This window comes from Nymphaea colorata, chromosome 4 (genome assembly GCF_008831285.2).
Source record: "Nymphaea colorata isolate Beijing-Zhang1983 chromosome 4, ASM883128v2, whole genome shotgun sequence".
In the NCBI taxonomy this organism is placed as follows: domain Eukaryota; kingdom Viridiplantae; phylum Streptophyta; class Magnoliopsida; order Nymphaeales; family Nymphaeaceae; genus Nymphaea; species Nymphaea colorata.
The window spans coordinates 21,606,742-21,630,056 of record NC_045141.1 but is presented as its reverse complement, the minus strand read 5'-3'; the positions used below and the strand labels follow the sequence as shown (position 1 = coordinate 21,630,056).

The 23,315-nt window shown below is 40.8% G+C and overlaps 3 protein-coding genes and 1 pseudogene across 4 annotated transcripts in view; 1 reads left to right on the top strand and 3 right to left on the bottom strand.

Moving 5' to 3' along the window:
• Nucleotides 1–101: 101 nt before the first annotated feature.
• LOC116253244 (uncharacterized protein At1g28695-like) lies at nucleotides 102–1,511 on the bottom strand (annotated as a pseudogene).
• Nucleotides 1,512–6,655: 5,144 nt separating this feature from the next.
• On the bottom strand, nucleotides 6,656–7,730 carry LOC116253243 (uncharacterized protein At4g15970-like). Its single transcript, XM_031628008.1, has 2 exons — nucleotides 7,401–7,730; nucleotides 6,656–7,153 (listed from the first exon to the last, which is right to left on the bottom strand). Exons 1-2 carry the CDS (start codon nucleotides 7,728–7,730, stop codon nucleotides 6,656–6,658), a joined length of 828 nt encoding a protein of 275 aa, XP_031483868.1.
• Nucleotides 7,731–17,862: 10,132 nt separating this feature from the next.
• LOC116252387 (uncharacterized protein At1g28695-like) lies at nucleotides 17,863–20,951 on the top strand. Of its 2 annotated transcripts, none has more exons than XM_031626601.2 (5): nucleotides 17,863–18,021; nucleotides 18,162–18,374; nucleotides 18,931–19,131; nucleotides 19,327–19,680; nucleotides 20,197–20,951. In XM_031626601.2, the coding sequence occupies exons 1-5, from the start codon at nucleotides 17,956–17,958 to the stop codon at nucleotides 20,716–20,718; spliced, it is 1,356 nt and encodes a 451-aa protein (XP_031482461.1). In that variant the 5' UTR covers nucleotides 17,863–17,955; the 3' UTR covers nucleotides 20,719–20,951. The 2 variants fall into 2 exon arrangements, with proteins under 2 accessions (XP_031482461.1, XP_031482462.1); XM_031626602.1 differs by having other exon boundaries at nucleotides 20,553–20,684.
• A 307-nt stretch (nucleotides 20,952–21,258) lies between these two features.
• The window catches only part of LOC116253497 (uncharacterized protein At1g28695-like), a 2,605-nt gene continuing 548 nt past the window's right edge, over nucleotides 21,259–23,315 (bottom strand). Inside the window, exons 2-3 of the mRNA XM_031628328.1 lie at nucleotides 22,159–22,521; nucleotides 21,259–21,985 (exon numbers count right to left, since the gene is read on the bottom strand). Coding sequence (XP_031484188.1) covers nucleotides 21,476–21,985; nucleotides 22,159–22,521 — 873 coding nt within the window. The 3' untranslated portion in view covers nucleotides 21,259–21,475. The remainder of the gene's footprint in view (nucleotides 21,986–22,158; nucleotides 22,522–23,315) is intronic.

Genomic DNA, 23,315 nt, shown 5'->3' with positions numbered 1-23,315 from the left:
AAATTTCCTTCAACCAGAAGAGTTAATTTGGTTTAACAACAATTTCAAAGCATATGTTGTACATGGTTAGCCTCCGACCGCCATGAATTTGTCCAGTAACCCTACCTCCTCCATGAAGCACGACAAACCTCTGCATCGGGCCATTTCCCAGCAGAACTACCATTGATGTATTCGGTGGCCATGAACCTCTTCCAGGCTTCATGAAAGGCACTTAAATCCATCAATTTTGCGTTCATACTCCTGCAACAGTTTGCGTGCACTGTGTTCACCTCCCTCGTTTCTCTGCTCATCTGACAGAACCCCGCGAAGTACAGTGTGTCTATAAACCTGAGTCTCAAGCCTAGTTTTTGAAAGGCAGGTCCCTTTTGAAGCTTTTGGAACACATCTTGGTCATGGCTGCCAACTTCCCTGCTCCTGTACCACAGTTTGTAGAGTTCTATCGTCTTGTTGTTAGCGCGGACGAAATAGAAACCAGCATTCAGGTCGTTGGAGTTATCATTCGGTCTGCCATTGAACCTGTCGCAGCTTATCTGCATGTCATTCTCTGTGGACAACCGTGTGAATGGGTTTCGAAGCCACAGAATGTCGGCTTCCTGCCATGCAATTCGACAGAGAGTTTGGTTACTAATGACTTTCATTTGAAGATCAATATTGGTTCTTTAAAAGCACACAGAATAAGGCCTCTGTTTGGCGTTAAACTGCAATTAGTATAGTAATGAACATAAAATTACAGACTTAAAGATTGGGGAAAACTGACATGTTTTGACAAACATAAAAAAAGATAGCTAACTACATAATGAACTTCCCATTTATGATATGAATGACAGAAAAATTCATCTACTAAGCCAAGAATCCTAAAATGCCTACAGGGTCACCAGCTAAATGTTGGACTTAAGAACTTGGTTTTGAAAGAAATCGAGGGTTCATTAACCTGGATTTCATCTCTTGGCCTAAACTAAATGACAATCTCACATATACACAGAGAAGAGAAAAATAAGAATCTAAACTAAAGAAAGGGAACTAGATGGAAATGAACCGCAGGGGTCGATCCCTGCATCACATAATCTAAGTACTTTCACTTTGGACCGAATCCTGTAACCAATAATTAGCTTAAAATTCGACTTCTACATGTGTTCTAGCCCTGCCTTCCAGACTGACTTGCGGTGAACAAAATATTGTAGCCTCGTCTGAGCACATCTTCTATAAGGAGGTTCCTCCTCCACATCATTTTGAGATAATCTTCACTCATGAAGAGCTTTTCCCCGGAAAAATATACGCCGTCTGTGATTAGTTTGTAGCAGTGAAGATGAAGTTGCCGGCACCGGTCGAAGGCCGGTTGGTCGAGGGACACAATGAGCAGGTGCCGGAGCAAAGGCTGGGTACGTACACGGTACACCCTGCTGGAAGTTTTGGAGAAACTGCTCAAGCATGCTCTTGTTTTCTGCATATGCCCTGTTGATTACTGGTTCTATTAAGGGTCTTGTTTTCCTTGGACACTCTCTTTGGTACATCCTCAGTTCTGCGTCCAGATTCCACAGATATTAAAGTCAAGCAAGTAGTCGAGGAATTGACAACGAGTAATGTTCTTCAATTTTGCATATATCACAGGTATTCTCATGAGGATTGAAATATATTTTTCAATTTTCTTAAAGGCCAAATGATAATTTTCAAAATTTCTATAAAACCCAACATACAAATTTTAAAAATCAGCACTGAACCCCGGAGCAAAAAAAAAAAAAAAAAAGGGGCATGAAGAAGTTATATTTTGAAAGACAAATATAGTTAAGAGTTGTAGTAGTGCAGGACTGCAAATGATATCATATATACAAACAAGCTGAAACCCTCCTGCAGCCACCCGTCCGGACTGCCGGAAAAATCCACATTCGGCATTTATACATATATAAAAATCGAAAACTCAATAATACAATTTGGAAATTTTTAAAAACTAAAACTCAGCAGTACAGTTCAAAAAAGTCGAAATCTCTCCGCCACTCGATCATACAAATTGGATAATTTCTTCTCACCGAGCAGGCCCTGAAATCAAAGCGTGGATTCCGGTACTGTGGATTTCAGATCTGCTTTAAGTAAAAAACAGAAAAAAAGGAAAAGTTTGCATTAACTTTTGGACGGCGGCCGCCGATATGGAACTAGAATTTGGATATGCGAAGCAATATTAAATGGTCCAAGTTGGTGAAATTAGAACCAGAACGGGTTCATGATAAGCCACAAATAGAACTGGACCAACTGGTCTGCCAGGACAAAAAAGATGCAATTATTTAAACTCCAATTATTGCTTGGAAAGAGGAAAAAGAAAGAAAGAAAAATGCAAAATCTTAAGTACCATTAAAAAAATCGGGAATGTTAACTGGTAGATTTATGTTCTTTATCTAAGAAATCATATAAATTATATATGTTTCCATGGCACGACGTCATTGAAAAAGACCACTTTTTCAGATTCTCTTTTATTTAAAAGAAGGCTTTTCCGTCGTCACAGAAAGAAACCTATTTTATATGTTCAAGTCAAGCGTTGAACAGACAAGCTTCCAGGATTTAAATTGAAAATAAATAATTATTTGCGTTGTCTCCTCGGGGACATCCGGTATGTAGAAATTAATAGCCCGTATTATCATATGAGAGCTGCTTGTATTATTGGAAAATTAAGTGCCGCGAGAACGGTTTCTACAATTAATACAATTCAATTATAAAAGGTAAAGTTAACCTTGATTTAATAAGAATAACTTAAATCTTATGAAGCCAAAGTTCACGGAAAAACTCAAAATAGTAAAGAATGTCACATGGGGGAATAATTGTTTTTTTTTAATGGTTATGCAGATTTGTAGATTTCTTGGATTTCTCATTCAGATTACTTTTGCTTTCATATATTACACCAATATAATAATTAAGGTAAAAGAACTCAATTTTTTTTTTAAAAGTTTCTTACTTCTTTTTTGTCAACCATATGTGAAGATGTAAATATTTAGGGGGCATCTGAATGACACCCCACAACCAGTTTTTAACGTGTTTGGACGCGAAAAAAACTGGGTTTGAAGAAAACCCAATCTCAGTAAAAGCTGTTTTGTAAGAGGGAGTGTGAAAAATCAAATTACTCCCCTCAAGTTGTGTATAAAAACTGGATTTTGGGTATAACAAACAACTCAAAATTTCAAAACTCATTAAAAAAACTTGGTTTGGTTTGCATAAAACCAAGTTTTGCAAACTCATTCAAACACCCTCTTCGGGTTAGCCAGTCGGTCAAACAAAATCTCACAGCAATGCAGTTTCCTACTAGCTGCTGTAATACCAAATTCACAAGAGCCTTTCCTTACAATTGTTTAATAATCTTCACTAATGGTATACAAGAACGAAACCACATAGCTCATGGTATCCGTGAATGAAAGTTCCACATAGCAGTCATCTTAAAAGTTCTCATCATAGCCGCTTTATTTATTTTTCTCATATTTCATAACACACAGAAAACTATCACCGGATTAGTTGATCAGAAACTTCGCCTTAACATCAATTACACGAGCATGTTCTCGATGGAACTTATGCAGCCTCGTTCTGGATATGAACAGGAGAAAAGATATATAAGAAACAAGTAGAATTTAATTTCTTAAGGAAGCTATTATGTGCTTTCATCGAGAAATCGAGGCAGAGTTCCCAGGGAAAAGGAAAAAGGAGAAGAAAAGCAAGAGAAATTTACAGTACCGCTTTAGACAGTGGACCACCGGAAGAAAGCAGACAGTGCCATCCCTCCTGGCCGCAACTAAAAGAGAAGAAGAGCACTAATTTTCTTACATAGTGTCATGGATATACATCCAAGCAACCATATGAAGGGACAATTAGATTGCCTTGGTCCACTTGTCTCATTTTTAATAATAAAAAAAAGAAACTTATTATCCAAGATGGAAAGGTGTCTCCATAAGAGTGATTACTTTAGAGGCTTATTTACAAAGTCGTTAATCTCAGTCTTTTTTTTTTCCCTTTCTGTTGTGGGTGACTTTGGTCTTACGGCATTCTACAGTCACAGATAGAATGTCATAATAAATAACTTTCTCTTTTGTTAATTCCTTAGGTGAAAAGTAAAACATTATTGTTGGCTTTGTAAAAGCGACAGATAGAGTTTTTAGCTTGTTATAAAATGCAGAAGAGATTTAAGATACAAACTTCATTGTGGTCAGAATAGCTAATGTTGGATCCCATAGCTCTTTCGACACTGCCATGTGACAAGTTTTAACTAATTTTCAAAATATTGTAAGTGTTTTCACTCTTTAATTATTTCTATATATATATATATATATATATATATATATATATATATATATATATATATATATATATATATATATATATATATATATATATATATATATATATATATATATATATATATATATATATATATAAGAAGAAGAAGAAGGTAGATTTGTCGGGACACTCGTTTGATTTTTTCAATAATTAAAACTAAATAACATGTAGTATGAACATATGTGTATATTTATTAAAGTGTGATATTTTCACCATTTTAAATATAACAAAGTTTAGAATTTATCAACACCCAAAAAAAAAACATGTAATTAATTGATGATCCCAATTGGCTTAGGCCCCGGTAAATGGAGAAACATCGGTAATTTTATTACAACACTTTTATTACAATTATGAATTTTCTCTTCATATTTATGAATTTTCTTATATAAGCCTCACAGAGACGGGGGTGCAAGAAAGGTGACGTTTGCCATCAAAATGCGCCATGGATATCTTAGGAACAAGGCACTGTCACAGTCTCTTAACGCACCAAAAAAATAGAAACAAGGAGAAGAGAAAGAAAAATCACATAAAAGTAAATTTACGTAGTTTGGAGATTACTTTTTCCTACTTCCACGACCGCTATATAGAGCCGTTTTCACTATCACAGTAGAATATAGATTACAATCAAAACGATGTCCTCATAAACATGAGATTGAGGCGATACCCACAAAGCAAAAAAAATGACATAAACGCTTATATAATATGAATTCTTAAAAATTAGAGAAAGCTATCAAGTATGGATCAGCGCCACACGCCAAAAAAATACATCAAAGAAATACTTTAAAGTAACATTGAGGGCTATAAATAGTGGGGATAATTGCCTACAGGAGCATACCTTACTGTGTTCGGCGAATTAAGAACTTCAATCATGCTTATTTAAGCACACGAAATTTGGGAGATGGTTAAAAATATTGTCACATAAAACCCATATTAAAGAAAACTCGTTCTATACTTGAAAAATTGGTCAGCCAAAAGAAATTTGTTTTCTTGAAAAGGACGCCAAAACAAAAAAAAAAAAAGCCAGAAAAGCACAAGGAAAATGCTTTTTTTTTTTCACGTTTTTGGCATTTTTGCATTTTCTTTTCAATTTTTTTTTGCCACGAAAAACTTTTTGCCGTTCAAAAGCCGTAAAAGATGTTTCTAAGGATGGATAAAAGAGATACACGAGCCTCTGTTATAATTATTTGCTTATGCATTTCTGTTCCGATATGTTTTGCTGGTTTGTCATTTGAACTGTACCTAGGAGAGTGGTCTTTGTGACCAGAAAACTTAAAAAAGATTAAATGTTTTCAAGATCAAGGTTGAAAAAATCTCGAGTGCTATAAATTTACAGAAGCAATTAAACAGCCGCATCGTTGTTGTTGAAAATTTATGCATTTAAAGGATAATTCTTCGGAAGAGGCCTGCATAGTTCTTTGAGAAGTGAGCGATGATGTATCCACCCGTTGATAAGATCAGTTCGATTTAGATGATGTGCAACAGGTGACAAATAAGAGAAAAACTTGGCTCGAATTCCCTTTTTCGTACGAAGGCAAAATGGAAGCAAAAAAAAAAAAAAACTTTACGTGGTGGCATATTTTCTCAAAAATTAGCTTTAATATATATGACTCCATAAAAATGGGCTGATGTCATTACTGTGGAGACTCCCATATTTTCTTTCTATATGTTTGCTAGACTTAATAAGGCATTTGTTATTTACATGACAAGGAAGGTATTAGGAACAACACACAAAACTCTCATCTCGCACTCTCAAGATAGTGATAGAAGCAACAAGTAAGAAGACAAAGATTTACGTGATTCGGAGCAATAATCTCCTACGTCCTCGGTCGCACAGATCTTTCACTACTCACTCTCAGATGAACACAGATACTCTTAGAGAGAAGACCAAGAAAGAAACTGAGGCCCCCCTCACAACATAAGGATTAAGGCAAACTTGCATTTGTATAAAATGACATAAATGCCATTTTCAAACCCCGCGGTATTGCATATGAGTGTCCACTATGAATCAAATTCCATACACCAACAGAAGGTGGAGTTAAGATTTAATGACCCAAATCAGTAGACATTTAATAGTACTTCTTCCTCAAAAATGCTTATAGTTGATGAGACGTGTGCTATATACTATGTGACTTTGGAGGTGAAGAGACCTAAGTTTGTTAAAGCTGGGTATTTGATAAAAAGAACATTGTGTTCTTATGACATATGCACTTACGTTAGTGGTTTCAATGATATCATTCATGGTCTTATTTATTGATTGAGGACACATAGTATAATTATGTCTAGCATTTAATTTTAGAACAGATATTCATATATCATGTTTTCTAGAACAACATTCCAAACGCATGTTTCATGGAAGCCGCGCTAGTTTGAGGGAAGCGCGGCAAATTCCGGAATCCGGCCACGTCCCTTTGGAACCACTGTGTTCTTTAGCCATGAACGTCTTCCATGCTTCAAAAGCAGCTCTCAGATCTGCCAACTTGGCCTTCATCGACTTACAACAGTTTCCATGCACCGTGTTCACCTCCCTCAAATCGGTGCTCTTCTGGCAGAACCCCGAAAAGTACAACGTTTCCAGAAACCTGAATCTCAAACCAAGTTCCTGGAACGCGCGCTTCTTTTGGAGTTTTTGCAGAACGTCTTGGTCATGGAACCCTATGTCCCTGCTTTCGTACCACAGTTTGTACAGTTTGATCGTCTTGCTATTGGAACGGACAAAGTAGAAGCCAGCGTTGATGTCGTTCGACCGATCGTATGGGTCGCCTCTGTACCTGTCGCAACTCACCTGCATGTCATCGTCTAAAGAGAAGCGCGTGAAGGGGTTCCTGAGCCACAGAATATCAGAATCCTGCCACAGATGTAGAAATCGGTCTATCAGTTCTTCTTAAGTTAGCTTGGTTTCAGTTCAATAACTTAGTGCGTATGGTGATCATGAAATGAACCTTAGAACTAAGCACAAATTATAATATAACACCACCACCAAGAACATATAATCATAATAATAATGGATCATAGATTTGCTTTTATAGATCTTTAATTCTGTGAAAAAATCTTATATAGGTGCCAGTTTCTCTGGAATCTTAATAGGTACTTACAGTGAACAAGATGTTATAGCCTCGACCAAGCACATCGGCGACAAAAAGGAGCCTTCTCCACATCAACTTGACATAGTCTGGGGTACTGTAGAACTGTTCGCCTGAGAAATCCTCACCTTCGGTGATGAGATTGTAGCAGTGCGGGTGAAGCTGCCGGCAGCGGTTGAAGGCAGTATGGTCGACGGTGACGACAAGCAGGTGCTTGATGAGCTGCTGGGTACCTTCACCTGTTTTGAAACTTTGGAGGAACAAATCAAACACGCTGTTGTTTTCTGCAAAGGGTTTATTTATCACTGTCATTATGAGAGTGTTGTTGTCCATGGCTACCATCTTTAGTAGACCATCCAGGCCTCCGTCCTGTCCCAAGGAGAGCCAAGTCATATGAATTAACAAAACTCGGAAAGATTGCCCGAAAATAGTTGCTGTTATCAGAAAAGCAGGTGCAGAATATTATACATAAGTGTTTTTGAAACATTCTGAAAATCTTTATCCATGCCCATTCCCATGGACCGGGAAAGGCATTTAATATATATGGAATTGACATGTTAAATTTGGTTTAAGCTACTTAAACTGTCATCATTCAACTAAAAGAAAATGGAATTCAACAGCATGGTTTTGCCTTGACAGAAATTGTTTGGAAGAAGATTTTGGTTAACATGAGATGATAAAATGAAGAAAGTGAACCTAAAGATGCACAAGAGGGAGAGAGCGAGAGACGGGACCTTTTGTAATAATAAACCTTGAGAGAAGAGGAAGGAATTCCATGCCTTGTTATTGTACCCACAAGCATAGAGGAGGCCCACCGTTAGAAAAGATCCAAAAAACAAAATAAACACTTGAATCTTTAAAGTCGGCTGGCGATTACTGAGACTCCAGCCGCCTGATTTCTTCATGGTCCGCTGGCTGCTGAACCGTGAACTTCTGCTTAATTTTCTCAAGGAAGAGAAGGCAACTGATGATTTTTGCTGCTTCTGGTCATGCGATTGCAATTTTTATATGCATTGTCTGTTGGTTTGTGGACGGAAATGAGACTCCCCACATGGGAAGTACTCTTCAAACAATTACGGCAGAAAGGTTCATCTAAATGTATTAATAGGATTTCATAAGCAAGGAGGATTCGAAGTAACGTTGATTCATGTAAATGAGTTTTAAAGCTACGTTATTCATCGTATCTAGATTATTACGATTGGCTCGAACGGTTTGACATCAAGCGGAAAACTTTTTCATCAATCTTCACTTCTAAATTTTAAAGAGGGGAAACATCAACGGAGAAGAAACTTGACTACAGCCGACTATCAGTCTTATGCCCACTTGTGGGATAGCTTTAGCCCCTTGTTTCGATCAAAATTATAAAAAAATTTGTCATCCATGCGATTATACTTACGCAATATAGAGATGATAAGAAAGAAAAGTGAAGCGCGTGAAATTAAAAACTTCATCACATGAAGTGCCAACAATGTCATTCTATTGTCTTGATGCTATCATACTTTGATGGTGAATGCTCACTGGAGTTTACTTTTTCTTGAAATATGATCTACGGATATATAGCTTAAGGTTCTGCAAAATTCTAGCTGTACTGCAGAGTGATCAGCCAGTTTTTTGTTCAATGGTTTGGAGTTGAGGTTCTCTCTCTCTCTCTCTCTCTCTCTCTCTCTTTTTGTTTTCATTCCTTACTGTCTACTGTAATTTCTCTTCTTCATTTTTGTCACTCCTGTTGATGAAGGCAATGTTGGCCAGAGAAAGAACTTAACTGTGTATGGTCCAAATTAGAAAAAGGCACGGTTTGGATTTGGGTCCAATATCTGAAGCTGATACACAATTTTCAGATCTGTAAAGTTTTGGGCATCAACATTCGAGTTTGAATTCGGTTATTGTTTGGAGATATTTGAATCGGAATTGCATATCCGAAGTGGATCTAGTTAGATCGATGCAAAATAAATCCGGTTAGCTTTGCTTCGCGAGCGGACTTGAGGTTAAGCATTGATTGTACAAGTTTCGCGATTGGTTCGGGAATATCGATCCGTGGAGCATTGACCACGGAGTACGTCATGTAGATAAAGTGATAAAATGGATAAGATAATACGGGCTGATTCGTACTTCATTCGGATTTAGACTAAAATTTAGGGGGAAAAGAAAAACTAAGCCAATTCCGATGTACAGAATACCAGTCCGGTGCTATGAGACCACAAAGAGAAATTTAACTGCATCTAAGAGAGAGAGAGAGAGAGAGAGAGAGAGAGAGAGAGAGAGTATATAACAAAATCTGAAGATAAGAGGTCCCTAAGTACAAAAACAATTCACAAAAAATAGACCGCAAAAACAAAAGTAGGAAGAAGAAAGCACAAAAAAATAAGAGAGATAGGAAAGACAGAGTGGCACAGTCACCCAACCGCAGACGGACAGCGGCGCTTCAACCGAATGGTAAACTGGACATCCCCTTGCACAAGACGAGCCACAGAATCTGACGAAGAGAATGTGTCTCTGAAGACTCTGTTGTTGCGCTCCTCCCAAATGCGCCACCAAGCTGAAATGAGCCACGGCCTCCAGACATGACCCCAGGAAGCAGTCAGGTGGGGAAAAGGACAAAAAAGGAAAAAAAGACAAATGAATGGTAGGTTTGAAAGACTACTAACAAGGGAAGGCCAGACAAAAGCAAGGATACTAGAGAAAAAAAGGCACAAAATAAAAAGGTGGACCCGAGACTCAGTCGCGACAAGACATAAGGGACACTGGTTAGTCAAACTGATGCCAAGGCGTTGCAGGTGGTCAAAAGTGTTAATATGGCCAGTAAGAATAAGCCAGACAAAAGCAATGGCACGGGGAGATGGGCAAGGAGATCAAAGGGACCGGGGTGGGAACGACACGACAGAATGACCAAAGGAGGCCAAGTAGCAATAAGAAAATATGAACTCACAGGTAGGTGAAAGAGGCCAGGATGGGGACGTGGACGATGATAGGTCAGCAAGGCGAAGGAAAAAAGGAAAGACAGAAAGCATGTCGCACCAAAAGTGAGAGGGGGAGGTGTGAGAGATGGAACTATTCCAGACGCTAGGGGAAGACAGGTCGAATTTGAAACTAATGAATTGAGTGATAGGAGAATGTTCAGTTGCTAACCGCCGCCACCAAGAACACAGAGAAGACTTGCAAGCCCGACTAAGGTTGGTAACCCCAGCACCTCCAAGAAGACGCGGAAAGACAACCACATCCCAATGCGCAAGGCGATCTGAAGGTCGATCACTATTCCAAATAAACGTACGAATAAGCTTATCAAACCTACGCAAAACAGCCACAGGAGGCCGAAAGACAGCCAAAGCATGAAGAGGGACCGCCGCAAGGCAGTGGTTAGCTAGAGTATTACGACATGGGAGAGAAAGCAGTTTTTCCTACCAACACTGAAGGCGATCAGTAAGCTTCTGCTCCACTCCATTCCAAAATGAGGGTGCAGGAGACGACAACATAATCTGAAGCCCCAAGTAGTCCATGGGCAGGCTAGTAGCCTTACACCCAAAGCAAGCTTTCGCGAGAAGTACCGTGACCGGATCCGCGTGAATGAAGGAAAAGTGACATTTGGCGGAATTGATAGAAAGACCCGAGATGAGCTCAAAAACCCGAAGGATGAGCCATGTTCTCACAATCTGTTGGCGGGAAGCACTGCCGAACAGGAGAAAATCTGAAGGGTGGAGAAAGTCTGTAAGTGGGAGAGCGAATGAGGTGTGAGGAAGCCAACGACCATTGCGTGATGGAAAAACGCAGAAAAGCTCTCAGCAACCAAGTTGAATAGCAAGGGCGATAACGGGCAACCTTGACGGAGGCCACGCTCGAGACTGAAAAAATTGCCACACTTCCCATTGAAGGAGACCACAAGCTGAGCTCCAGTGACAAGCGACATGATCCACTGTCTAAACGATGGACCAAAACCAAGACGAGTGAGAAGGTCAGAAAGGAACTCCCAACTAACCGAGTCAAAGGCTTTAGAGATGTCCAACTTAAGGATGAATGAAGGAAGCCGTAGACAGTAAAGGGAGTGAACAACCTCATTGGTTAGGACAACCGCATCCTGCAGACGCCGACCCTTGACGAAAGCAACCTGGAAGGGGTTAATGATAGAAGTCATGACAGGCGCAAACCGCAAAGAGAGCAACTTACCAATAATCTTGTAAAGTGTGCCTAAGATGAAGATCAGACAAAAGTGGGTGACGTCCGTAAGGTTAGGGCGCTTAGACACCAAGACGCAGGTAGCTTGATTGAATTCCTTCAAGAAAACAGAATTGGAGGCGAACTCATCACAAAACGCAAACACATCCGCGCTACAAACCTTCCAAAACGTACGAAAAAATTCGACAGGGAAACCTTCAATGCCGGGCACCCTACCAGAGCCAAGGGCCCAGACTGCGTTCTTGATCTCTTGATGCAGGAAGGGCCGCCCAAGAGAGATCGCACAAGAGACAGAGAGATGGGAGAGGTGAAAATCCGGCAGTGTGGCACAAAAGCGAAGAGGTTTGGAGTAGAAATCCTGAAAATGAGCTCTCAGAGCCAGGAGGATGTCATCGCAAAAAAAACCCTGCCCCCGATATTCATGGACTGGAGCAACGTCTGACGGCGCCTTTGAGAGGCGGCCAAGTAGAAGAATCTAGAGTTCTGGTCCCCATGCGCAAGCTGACCGAGCCTAGAGCGCTGCTGCTAGTGGATAGACTCCCTAATCCGCCACTCCTGGGCAAGATATTGCAGACAAAGGAGACGAGAAGACTGATCAGCAAAAATATTGTCAGAGGCCTGAGGGGACATGATCTCCTCATCCAAATCGGCCACCTCCGAAAATTTGCCGCTCCAGAAAATGCGCTTCCAGGCGAGAGCCTCCCTCATGATGAAGTGCAACTTCCGCGAGAGCCTGAAAGCAGCTCACCTACCATCGACTGCACGAGCCCACCAATTAGGGACGGTATCCACAAAGGATTCATCTCGAAGCCACCAAAACTCAAAACGGAATCTGGTGTGCCCAATACCAGCCCTACCCCGAATAAAAAGGAGCAGCGGAGCGTGATCAGACAAGTGCCTCAGACCAAGAACCAAGGAGGACGAAGGATTAGCAGAGAACAACTCAGGCGAGAGGAACATACGGTCCAACCTACGGAGGATCGGAGGGTTCCTATTGTTGGACCAAGTAAACGTACCATTAGTCGAAGGCACGTCAAAAAGACCGAACTCATCAACGAACGATAAAAAAGCAGACATAGACAAGCCAGAAATGACAGGGGAGGATGAGTCAGCAGGGCTAAGCAAACAGTTAAAGTCTCCTGCCAGCAGCCAAGGAGGTGAAGCTGCAAGCTGATGAACCTGATGCAGCTCAGCCCACAGCTGTCCACGCAGAGCCCCAACGCAGGGGCCATAGACTGCAGTAACCAAGACCGGCCCATTTGGCCAGAGTCCGCTGAGAGAAGCAGAGATAGAGTACTTACTGACATGCACAACAACCCCCGTAAGGGGTGGAGACCAAGCCAGCAGGATGCCGCCAACAGCTCCACAAGCTGGAAGGAACCCAAAGGACGGCTGACGCAACAAAGTACGAACACAAGTGTGAGAGATGACAGACAACTTGGTCTCAACCACGATTAGCACCGAAGGTCCGTGCTGACGGATCCAAGAAGAGAGATATCTACACTGATAACGGGCACTGAGGCCCCGCACATTCCAACATGCAATCCTCATAGGGAAACCACGTGAAGCGACGCACGCCTAGCCGCCCTGGCGGCACCAGGAGGGAGGATGGAGGCTGCAGAAGCCCCAATCCTACGCAATTCCCGCCGCAACCTGGCCAGGCTGGAGCGGGAGACCGGTGCCACAGCGGCAACAAAAGAGGAATGTAACAAATCAAGTTGCTCCGGCGAAAGAGAGACCTTAAGAGCGTCAAGCGCATCCGGGAGGGAGATGCCTAACTCAGCATCCAACAAGGGGGCAACAAGTGGCAACCTATCGGGCAGGGAGTGACAAACCACTGGTCTAGTGGTGGGATCAGGCAACTGAACAGGGGAGGACGAGGGGGCGGAGGTGGGTGCAAACTCAAACCACAGGGCGGGGGAAAAATAGCCAACACAAGGGATGCAGGGGAGGGCAGGGCTAACAGGTGGGAGGGGCTGGTAGGCGGGTTTTGAGGAGAGCCGCGACTAAGTCTATGCAGCAGAATATGCAGGGAAGGCAAGCCGGAGCTAAAACTACTGTCAAAAGAAACAGAAGAAACCCAAAGCAGATAGACAAAGGAGGAGGTCCTGGGTGTAAGGGGGGGCATAGGGGGGCCAGTAACCAATGTAAAGAGCAACGTAAAGGCAACAGGGGGAGAAAGGCTGACTGGGGGTGCCGAGATGCCAGAGGCCAAGACAACGCAGGCCGCAGTCGAACAAGAGCGAGCAACAACAGCAACCTCACGGGGGCGACCCCCTGCCGACGGGCGGGCAGTCGAAATTAACGATGCGGACGACCGGACGTCGCCAAGGCCAAACTGATCAGCAAACATAATCGGGTCGGGGCATCACAAGGTGGACTTGCGTGAAGCCCCAGCTCGCAAAGCAGGAAAAGGAAAGGGCAAGCAGGGTACCTCAGGGGAGCGCGGCAGAGAGTAGGCTAGACTCCTACGCTGAGGAGAGGCTGGCGCCCGCAGTGAGGGAAGCAAGGGCGAAAGCTGTGAAGGCGGTAGCTCTACCACCGAAGATCTGCGGAATCACCTGACCTGTAGATCTGCGGAATCTGTACCGAAAAAGGTGGACCCCGCGTACCTGGACAAGCAGGCTCAGGCCAAGGAAGTCTGATAGAACCAAAGAACCTATGTCACCTGGGTACGAGTACGGGTGCTGGTACGGGTACGGGAAAACGGGTACTGGTACGACGTTTTTGAAATTTATGGTACGGGTACGGTGTAAATTTTATGTAATAAAGTTAATTTTTTAATTAAAAAAATTATAAATTTTGAAGAGAAAAAACACCATATCATAAAAACGAACTTCACAATGACTTACAATACATGAAAAGTGGAAACATTGTTATATATTAGTTTCCTGTTTCAGACAGGACTAAAGAAGGTTCTTTATAACTTATAAAGAAGCTTCTTTAGTCCTGTATCGAAAAAATCTGAAATAAGAAACTAACATATAAGAATGTTTTCGCTCATTATGTTTGTAAGTTGGTGGTGGGAGACCTCAACGGGTGAGAAGAGTTTGGTTTTAAAACATTTTTTTCGGGGAAACTTGGTTTGGATCTGGTTTTGACCCGAAACCAGATCCAAACCTACCACCACGTAGGTACCGGTTCTGCCGTACCGGTGTACCGGTACCGATACGTGGGTCAATATGCCGTACCGCGGTGACCTAGCAAAGAACATAGGCGGCCGTTCAAGGAAGCATACCTCTGACACCACCACTGGCCCCATCTGACGCGGATAGAAGCGACAGACCGAAGAAGGTGACGAAGCCTGAAGCACACCGAGAAGAGGGGACACACCAAGGTGAGGGGCTGGCCTACCAACGGAGACCACCTTGGGGAGCCGCGGCCGCAAGGAACAATCACCCATCTGCAAGAGGAGAAAACAACAACGCGCGGGCAGGAGGAAAGCCTGGAGGAGTCCTCGAGCGTCTCTCAGCTGAAGTGAGCCGGCGAAAACACAATTGAAGATAGTAGACTGCCAACTGAAAGACAATGCCCTAGCCTGATGGACCCCCTCAGGCGAACAAAGAAAACTGATCGCCGCACGAGAGGCTTACTACATTTCATCTAGTTCTGGGAAGATTAAAGGTAAACAAATTTCAAGTTTGATTTGGAAAACATAATTAGATACAAAGTAAATAAAAACTAATGAACATATCTATATGCAGGGGCGGAGCCGAAATTTTTTTATGATTGGGCCGAATTAAAGTTTTTAAATTTCGACAAGAGCTGAAATATCATTTTTCAAAATTTTTATATAAGATAAGTGAAATTATCTAATATTTATATGTAAATTAAAATTTTTTTTTGAGGTGGGGCTAGGGGCCATGCGGGCCCCCCTTGGCTCTGCTCCTGTATATATTATTGTGACTTGAAGAAATAGTACTCTATTAATTACCGAGAGGCATAAAATCTTGTGACTTGCTTGCACTCTAAGGCCTAAGAGGTCATTTGATAGTTGGAACACTCTAAGTATTTCATGAATCTACTCTAAGGATTGGTTGAGGTAAGCTTGGGCACCGGGTTGGGCCGCCGCCAGGTATCCGGCCTGACTCGAGCTCGTAAAAAAGTGACCCAGGCCGGCCTGACTTGTTATTGGGCCGGCCTGGGTGGGCCCGATAATAAATTTTTTAGGGGAAGAACAAAGGGAGAGAGATAATTTTTTATTAATTTATATACATATTTATAATATTTTTTTACTGTAATCGGGCTGACCCGGGCCCATATCAGAGGCTTGGGTTGAGGGGGTGTTCATGAAACATTAGATCGTAGTGCATGTTCAGCATCAATCTTTGAGACATATTCATTGAACACACACAAAGTATTTATGAGGAGGTCGAATTAAAGTTTGTTTTTAAATTTTGACTATAACCGAAATATCATTTTTCAAAAATTTTATATAGAACAAGTTAAATGATATAAAATTTATGAAAACAAAATTTTGAGATGGGGCAAACGCCCAAGCAGACCCCGGGCTCCACCCCTGATCAGATGGGTGCATGGTTCCTTGGTTGGTGCGGCCGTTTAGTAAAGATCAGTTGTCAAATCGCTGAATTCGTTCTCTGTATAGGAACTTTCATAAAAATGTTAATATAGACGGATGTTAATTTTTTAAGTAAGCCAAATGCCATGTTCTGTTGTTGAAGAATCCATCCATTCATGCATTCAATTAGGAGTCCTGAATGGGACGGGAATTTAGTATACAAGGAAAGGAAACACAAAAGAACAATTAGCGTTTTTTATTAAAGCCGGTGACTGCTTTTCTAATGAACCATAAGACCCTTTACAGAGACTAAAAGCAGATCCATGAGACTAGAAGAAAACAATAAATAAAAACCACAACTCACAAATAAAAATGAGCAGATCCATATAACATTTTCTAACGTATCTAATGAATCTAACTAATTTTTGAGCCAAATGCATGAAATAGTAACAAGTTCCAAATGACTCCTTAAGAGCTGTTTGGGAGTAGTAATAACATGTTACAGTCTTATGAATATGTCTAAAAAATAGACTAGATTCATAAAATGTTGTAACAAGTGTTTTATAAATCTATTTTATTTTATATATTAACCCCTTAAAATCATGGCAACCAATGGTGGCAGCTGTATAATGTTCAGGCTTCAATGAGAGTTAAAATGAAAACCAAAAAACAAATTAAATAAAGGATACAATTGTCACAGAGGCTGTTATTGCCTTGAATTGTGTTTTTCTTATATGTGAAAGAATGTTTTGAAGATCTGAAAATTAACAGCCTTGGACATAGGAACTACAACTTTCAGTTGGATACAGCCATATGTTAGTCACAAATATCATTTTTGAATTTTAAATGGTTTTTCTAAGGTATTATACAATCAGCTAATATAATAAATTTTAAGAAAATCTTAAAAAGAAAAAAAAAAACGATGGGCTAGAAAATGGGAACAAGTTGTCAGACATTAAAAAGCATGAAAAAACACGTACAGAAAGTATTTTTTGCCTTTTTTTTTTCAATTGACATATTTTTAGAGTATTTAAACGTTTTTTTAAACAACATTTTTGTTGTATAAAACTCCATGCCGCGGACCGTTTTGGGTCCACACACACAAATATTATTTTTAATGAAATGCTCACCACTATAGTGGGGCATGGACAAGACGTGCACGCAGTGGGAAATTGACGAAGATGACGCATGGACAAGACGTGCACGCAGTGCTTTGGAATTGACGAGCATGACAACTGATGACTACTATTAATTAATAGAAAAATAGTGCGACTCGGAACAGAGAATGAGTGCGTGCGCTATGCATGCAACAGATATATGAAGCAGAGATGTTTTGAAAATTATTTAAAAATAAATGTTTTGCTTAGTTTTTAAATTTTTTTCAGTTTTCTTTTTTGTCTTTATGATTTCTTTTATCAACTAAAGGCATTTTCATCATTAATTATACTGACTTACAAAAATTTCGTATATGACCAACATGCATCCGCAGAAACAATGGTCTCAAAAAGCAACTGTGTCAGAGATCTACATCAAAGATGAAGGAGCACTGTATTTCTGTAAGAAATATTGAAATATGCGTTGGTGATGCCCAATGTTTTATATGTTACCAAACAAACCTTTAATATTATATTTATAAGATTTATTATATGTATCTATAATAATATTAATTGACATCACAACAAAATAATACTTTATTGTATGTACCGCGCAAGTGTGAAACATTGACAAAGGAAAAACTAATGTCTAATTCACCTTGTTTTGAGGTTACCTATGGATCAACTGCGGAGAATGTGCTGCCCCACAAAGAATGCTTCCGTACTCTCCTAGCAGATCATCGATTGGAACTGATTGATATGAAATACAACTGGCACCAAGTTCAAGATGTCAACTGCTTTAGCTTATGATCAAATAATCTATATGAGACAAAGGCATTATAGAGAATTCAAGGTGATGCAGATTGGAAGACCAATTAACCTGCACCAACTCAAATGGCTGACCGACACCCTTCGTTAATCGTTACACAAACAATTAGAAGATGAAGGTTTCTGAACTTTCAAATCTATAAATTTGCTTTCTTCTCTTTGCAGAAGCGAGAACGAAGCCAAATTACTGGTTCGGGAGCCATGAAGAGTTCAGGTAATTGGCAGCGCCACAGGGGTTGGCCGAAACTTGCCGAACTTGGGTGCAAGCAAACTTCGACTATGGTAGCGGGCGCCTTGCTCTTTGGATTTCTTGTTACCGCGGGGCTCTTGTGTTCATGGAACTTCCTCCTCTATTCCCAAGAATCACCGCTTGAAGAGGTGCTAGTTGCTGATTTTTCTTTCTTTCTTTCTTTCCTCTAGGCTTTAGACTCTGTTTTCCACCTTTCAGTTCGTCAGCACTCTATTTCATATTTTTCAAAAATTCAATCATATAAAATTGGTTTGACATTAGGATGCATAATTATTTGAAGAAAATATCATAAGAGATTAATACTGTACATCTGGTTTAAATCACGAAAGAGAGTGGGGTGGGGAGTTGGTTCCTGTAAGTTGATCATTTAAAATTGAAAAACTTAATTTTATTGTTATTACCGTCCGAAAAAGGAAATTTAATGCAGTTGTTGTTATAACTTAAATCAATTGCTATGACGCAAACTTAATTTTCTTTGCTTTCCTTGCCTTTTACACTTTTGCTTCTGTCGAATTTAAGTATTTTGGTGTCGGCTTGTGGGCACAATTTCTCTCTCCCTCTCTCATCTCTCCATGCGGCAGTAATGAATTAGAAATGATCATGATCATTGTCGAGTCTGAATCAAGAATGTTGGCACAGAGTCATGACTAGTTGATGATGATTTTTGTAATCTTCTCCTAACAGACCTACGGAAGATTCATAGCGCAGAGGCCAAAGATTGATGGCAGGCCTCGAATCGATAAAGCAATTAAGGATCCGCCATCTTATTCAAAAGCACAGCCAAATTCCACTCTGCAACGTCATTCAAAAGCACAACCAAATTCCACTCTGCAACATCATTCAAAAGCACAACCAAATTCCACCCTGCCACAAGAAGCGCCCGCAGTAAACTTTTGGACCTGTATCAACCAGTATATGTACAGTACTGTAGCAGCAATGAGCATATACCATACAATTCTAGATCACATTGATCAATTTATATATCTCCTTTTTGCTCTTCTCGTTGTTAAATATGACTTAGTAACGGAGGTGGAAAACGGATAGCCACAGCACTTATGATTCTGGCTGTTCATGTACCAGGATGGAGGACTGGATGCTGTACTAGAGAGGGTTTCCATGGAGAATAAGACTCTCATACTCACAGTAATAAACAAACCATATGCAGAAAATGGCAGCATGCTTGATCTGTTCCTCCAGTGTCTCCGAGAAGGTGAAGGCACGCAGGACTTGATCAAGCATCTCCTTATTGCTGCTGTTGACAATGAAGCCTTCGACAAGTGCCGGCGTGTTCACCGACATTGTTACAGAATCACCACTGAGTTGGATTTTTCCGGTGAACAATTGTTTGAGGCCAAGATCTATATCAAGATGATGTGGAGAAGACTTCAATTTATAGCAGACGTCCTCCAACGAGGATACAACGTCGTGTTTACTGTAAGTTCTTACGTGGCCTTCATCTTTACCTCATATGGAAATTTGAAAGGATTCATTCCCCTCATGATCTGCCATCCTCCTGCTCTTTGAGGGAAAAGACGCTGCTCATTTTGCTTCAGTTATTATGATAAATATGTCAACAACCTTGATCGTAAATAATGGTACGATGTAGAACTTATTTTTTGTCACCCAAACAAACACCAGGTTTCAAAAAGTGAAATTTTGGATTTTGACAGGTCACATAAATCAGGTTTTCAAAACTCAATAGAAAAATTGGTTTTCACAAAACCCGGTTTCAGAAAAAACCATTTCTTCAAGGTGTCATCCAAACGCGACCTATGCCTTTTCATGGCTAGAGATCAGAAGCTTGACATGAGGTCGGCGACTTTAGAAAGGCTTTCAATGTCTTCTCATTACTTCATTCAAAACCTTGACACTGTTGGGCTTCTACCAAATGGCAGTAAGCTCGAACTGAGTGAAAGCTAACAGTGCACTATGGCTTCTCTGTTGTGGCAGGATACTGATATTCTGTGGTTAAGAAACCCTCTTGCACGTCTCATGAATACAGATGATGACATGCAGATAACCTGTGACAAGTATAAAGGCCAACCATACAATATATCAAATAAAATCAATGCTGGTTTCTATTTCGTCCGATCAAACAATAGAACGATTCAACTGTTTGATTTATGGTACAAAAGCCAGGGCATAGGCGTTCAAGAACAGGATGTGATTCAGAAACTCCAAGACAAACCTGCTTTCAAGAAACTTGGCTTGAAATTCAGGTTTCTGGATACAGTTTACTTTGGAGGGTTCTGTCATATGAGGAGGAACATAAAGGAGGCTAACACAATGCATGCAAACTGTTGTAGGACAATGAGGAAAAAGTTGGCAGATTTAAGGGCCGTTTTTCAAGCTTTTAAGAACTTCACGTCTACTGATGGTAGCAGCTCTGCAAGCGGATGGCCGTATCCTAAGACTTGTTGGCCTTCGAGAGACAAATCGAAGCAGAAGAAGAATGACGGAAAAAGATCATGAAGTAACTTCCTTTAATTTAGAAGGACCTACACCCACAAAGAAGGAAAGAAAAACCTGATTTGCTCAATGACAATTTTTAGTGCCCTTTAATTATCAATGTCTATTCTTTTATGCGTTGCAGGTTCCTGTTGTGAACTTTGATTTCAGACTACAAAATTTCATATGCAACATGTATTTGTCTATCTCCTACATATTTGGTGCCATGTTGTTCATAAGTACTTCAATTATACTTGCCCGACATGACATATCAATGAGGTTTGGAAGGTCCTTCAGCTCAAGTGGGCGTGTTATAAAACTGAACTTGTCTGCAAATTGATTTCGGTGAGTTGCATACCTAAATAGATGAATTCCATCTTAATATGCATGAAATTCATTAATTGTAAACAATGAGTTCAGGAATTGATATAAGTGCAGCTGATGCATGTTGTCACCTAATGTTCAGTTTTGATGAATTTCACGCATATTGAGTCCATCCAAAACATCAACTGCTCAAACCGTTTGGTTTATAGCATTAGCAAGACAAATCCACCATCTGTTTCTGTAATAGATGGACAAAAGTATATTATTTTACTTCATAGTACAGTCAACAGTATGTTATAGACTCCCTAAAAGGTATTTCACACTTGAAGAAACTAAATTTATTATAGTTCATCCTAAGGGTTAAATGCATCTCTTTTCTTCTACAAATTGAAGGAAAATGCAACACTGTTGGTACCGATGAAATCCTTTCAACTAAACGTTGGGTACTCTCACAAAATCAGTTAGTAAGAGTAGGCGTAGTCCTCCATGAATTGATGCAATTCGTGTGTCTCGGCCACGACCCACTGGAACTGAAGTTTTTGGCAGAAACGAATTTCTTCCACTGCTGAAGCGAAGCCCTCAGGTCAGCCAACTTCGCCTTTATGCTCCGGCAGCAGTTTGCGTGCATCGTGTTGACCTCCCTCAGGTCTCTGCTTTTCTGGCAGAACCCACCAAAGTAGAGCGTGTCCAGAAACCTGAACTTCAGGCCCAGTTGCTCAATGATGCCACGGTCCTTGAGAATGTACAGTGCAGCTTGATCATGCATCTTTGAGTAGTTCTTACTGCTCTCGTACCATAGATCGTAAAATTTGATCGTCTTCTTGTTTGATCTCGCGAAATGAAAGCCGGTGTTGGCGGCGTTCTTGGTATCGTAGGGCCTGCCGTCGTAATGGTCACAGCTCATCTGCACATCATCATCTGCAGTAAATCGCTTGAATGGATTCCGGAACCACACTATGTCAGCATCCTGCAAGAGAAACGATGCATAATACATATTTTGAACGAACTGGTGATTATTTCGATTCCAGGCAGTAAAAATGGGCCAAATCTAAATCTGGGAAAAGAAATCTCGAGACAAAATGTAGAAAGCTATCTTTCTACTATATGCTCAGATTTTGGCGGTCTCTCTCTCTGGCTTACAGTGTAGATAAAGTTGTATCCTCGCTTGAGCACGTCTCCGATGAAGAGGGTCCTCCTCCACACCATCTTCAGGTAATCCTGGCTCATAAACATCTTCTCTCCGGCGAAGTCGACGCCGTCGGTGACCAACCTGTAGCAGTGGTGGTGGAGCTGCTGGCACCTCTCGAAGGCCGGCTGGTCGTGGGCCACGACGAGCAAGTGCTCTAGCAGGTGCTGCGTGTCCTCTCCTTGCCGGAAGGCCTCGAGGAAGAGCTCCAGCATGCTGTTGTTCCCTGCGTATGGCTTGTTTATCCCCGTGATGATGAGGGTCTTGTTCTCCATGGCCACTCTTCGTAGTACAGCATCAAGAGGGTCCCCTGTACTCTGAAATTCCAAAGGTGACAAAGATTCGCAGAATTTTCCATTTGAACGTGGAGGCAAGAAACATTAAATCCTGAGTTTCTTCTGGGATCAAACAAGGGCGAGTCAGAACTTTTTCTGTTTTCATAGACAACGAAGACCAACATCCGGTCCCTGTTCAGAGTGACCTTCTTTAAATCGTGCACCGTATTGTGCTGATCATTGTTTAACTTCGACATTCAAGTTTCTGATCACAATACCGGATGATCTAGTTGTTGGTTTGCGTAAGCGCAGAAATATATATGTAAAAAAAACAAATTGCTGTCTATCATCATCCTCATGGAAAGATTTTCTTTTTCCTTTAGTTTTGATTCGCATACGCATTAGTTTTACATGAAACCACGTCTGAAATCCAAGCAATTGTACAAAGGATCATCTTGTTGAATCCTATCTAAGCTTGGGAAAATCAAGCTAATTGTTTACATCGATTCTTAGTCTTCCCGTGTAATTAATTTTATGAAAAAACACTGGTCTACACGAGGGTTAAAAGGGAAAATGGTTATAGAAGATTTGAAAAATGTGAAATTTGGCTAAAAGTTTGCGGCTATTACAGGGAAAAAAAAATGATCTTCGAGCTGAGTTTTCAGGCTTGTTTATTCTGGCAATTCAAAAGGGGATTTTATTAAATTAGCCAAGGCTGCATGTTAAATTTGGTCAAAACAACTTAAAGCGCCATTATTCAATTAAGAAGAAAATAAAAACTAGCAACCAACTAAATGTGAAGTAAAGAATGACTTTTGCTAGTCTGAAGTTGTTTC

Bases quoted from the DNA above. Each gene is read 5' to 3' on its own strand.
- LOC116253243 (XM_031628008.1), bottom strand. From the start codon at position 7,730: ATGGTAGCCATGGACAACAACACTCTCATAATGACAGTGATAAATAAA. The intron at 7,154-7,400 runs GTAAGTACCTAT...CATCTGTGGCAG, and splicing joins GCTATAACATCTTGTTCACT to GATTCTGATATTCTGTGGCT.
- LOC116252387 (XM_031626601.2), top strand. From the start codon at position 17,956: ATGTCAACTGCTTTAGCTTATGATCAAATAATCTATATGAGACAAAGG. The intron at 18,375-18,930 runs GTGCTAGTTGCT...TTCTCCTAACAG, and splicing joins AAGAATCACCGCTTGAAGAG to ACCTACGGAAGATTCATAGC. The intron at 19,132-19,326 runs GTAAACTTTTGG...TTCATGTACCAG, and splicing joins TGCCACAAGAAGCGCCCGCA to GATGGAGGACTGGATGCTGT.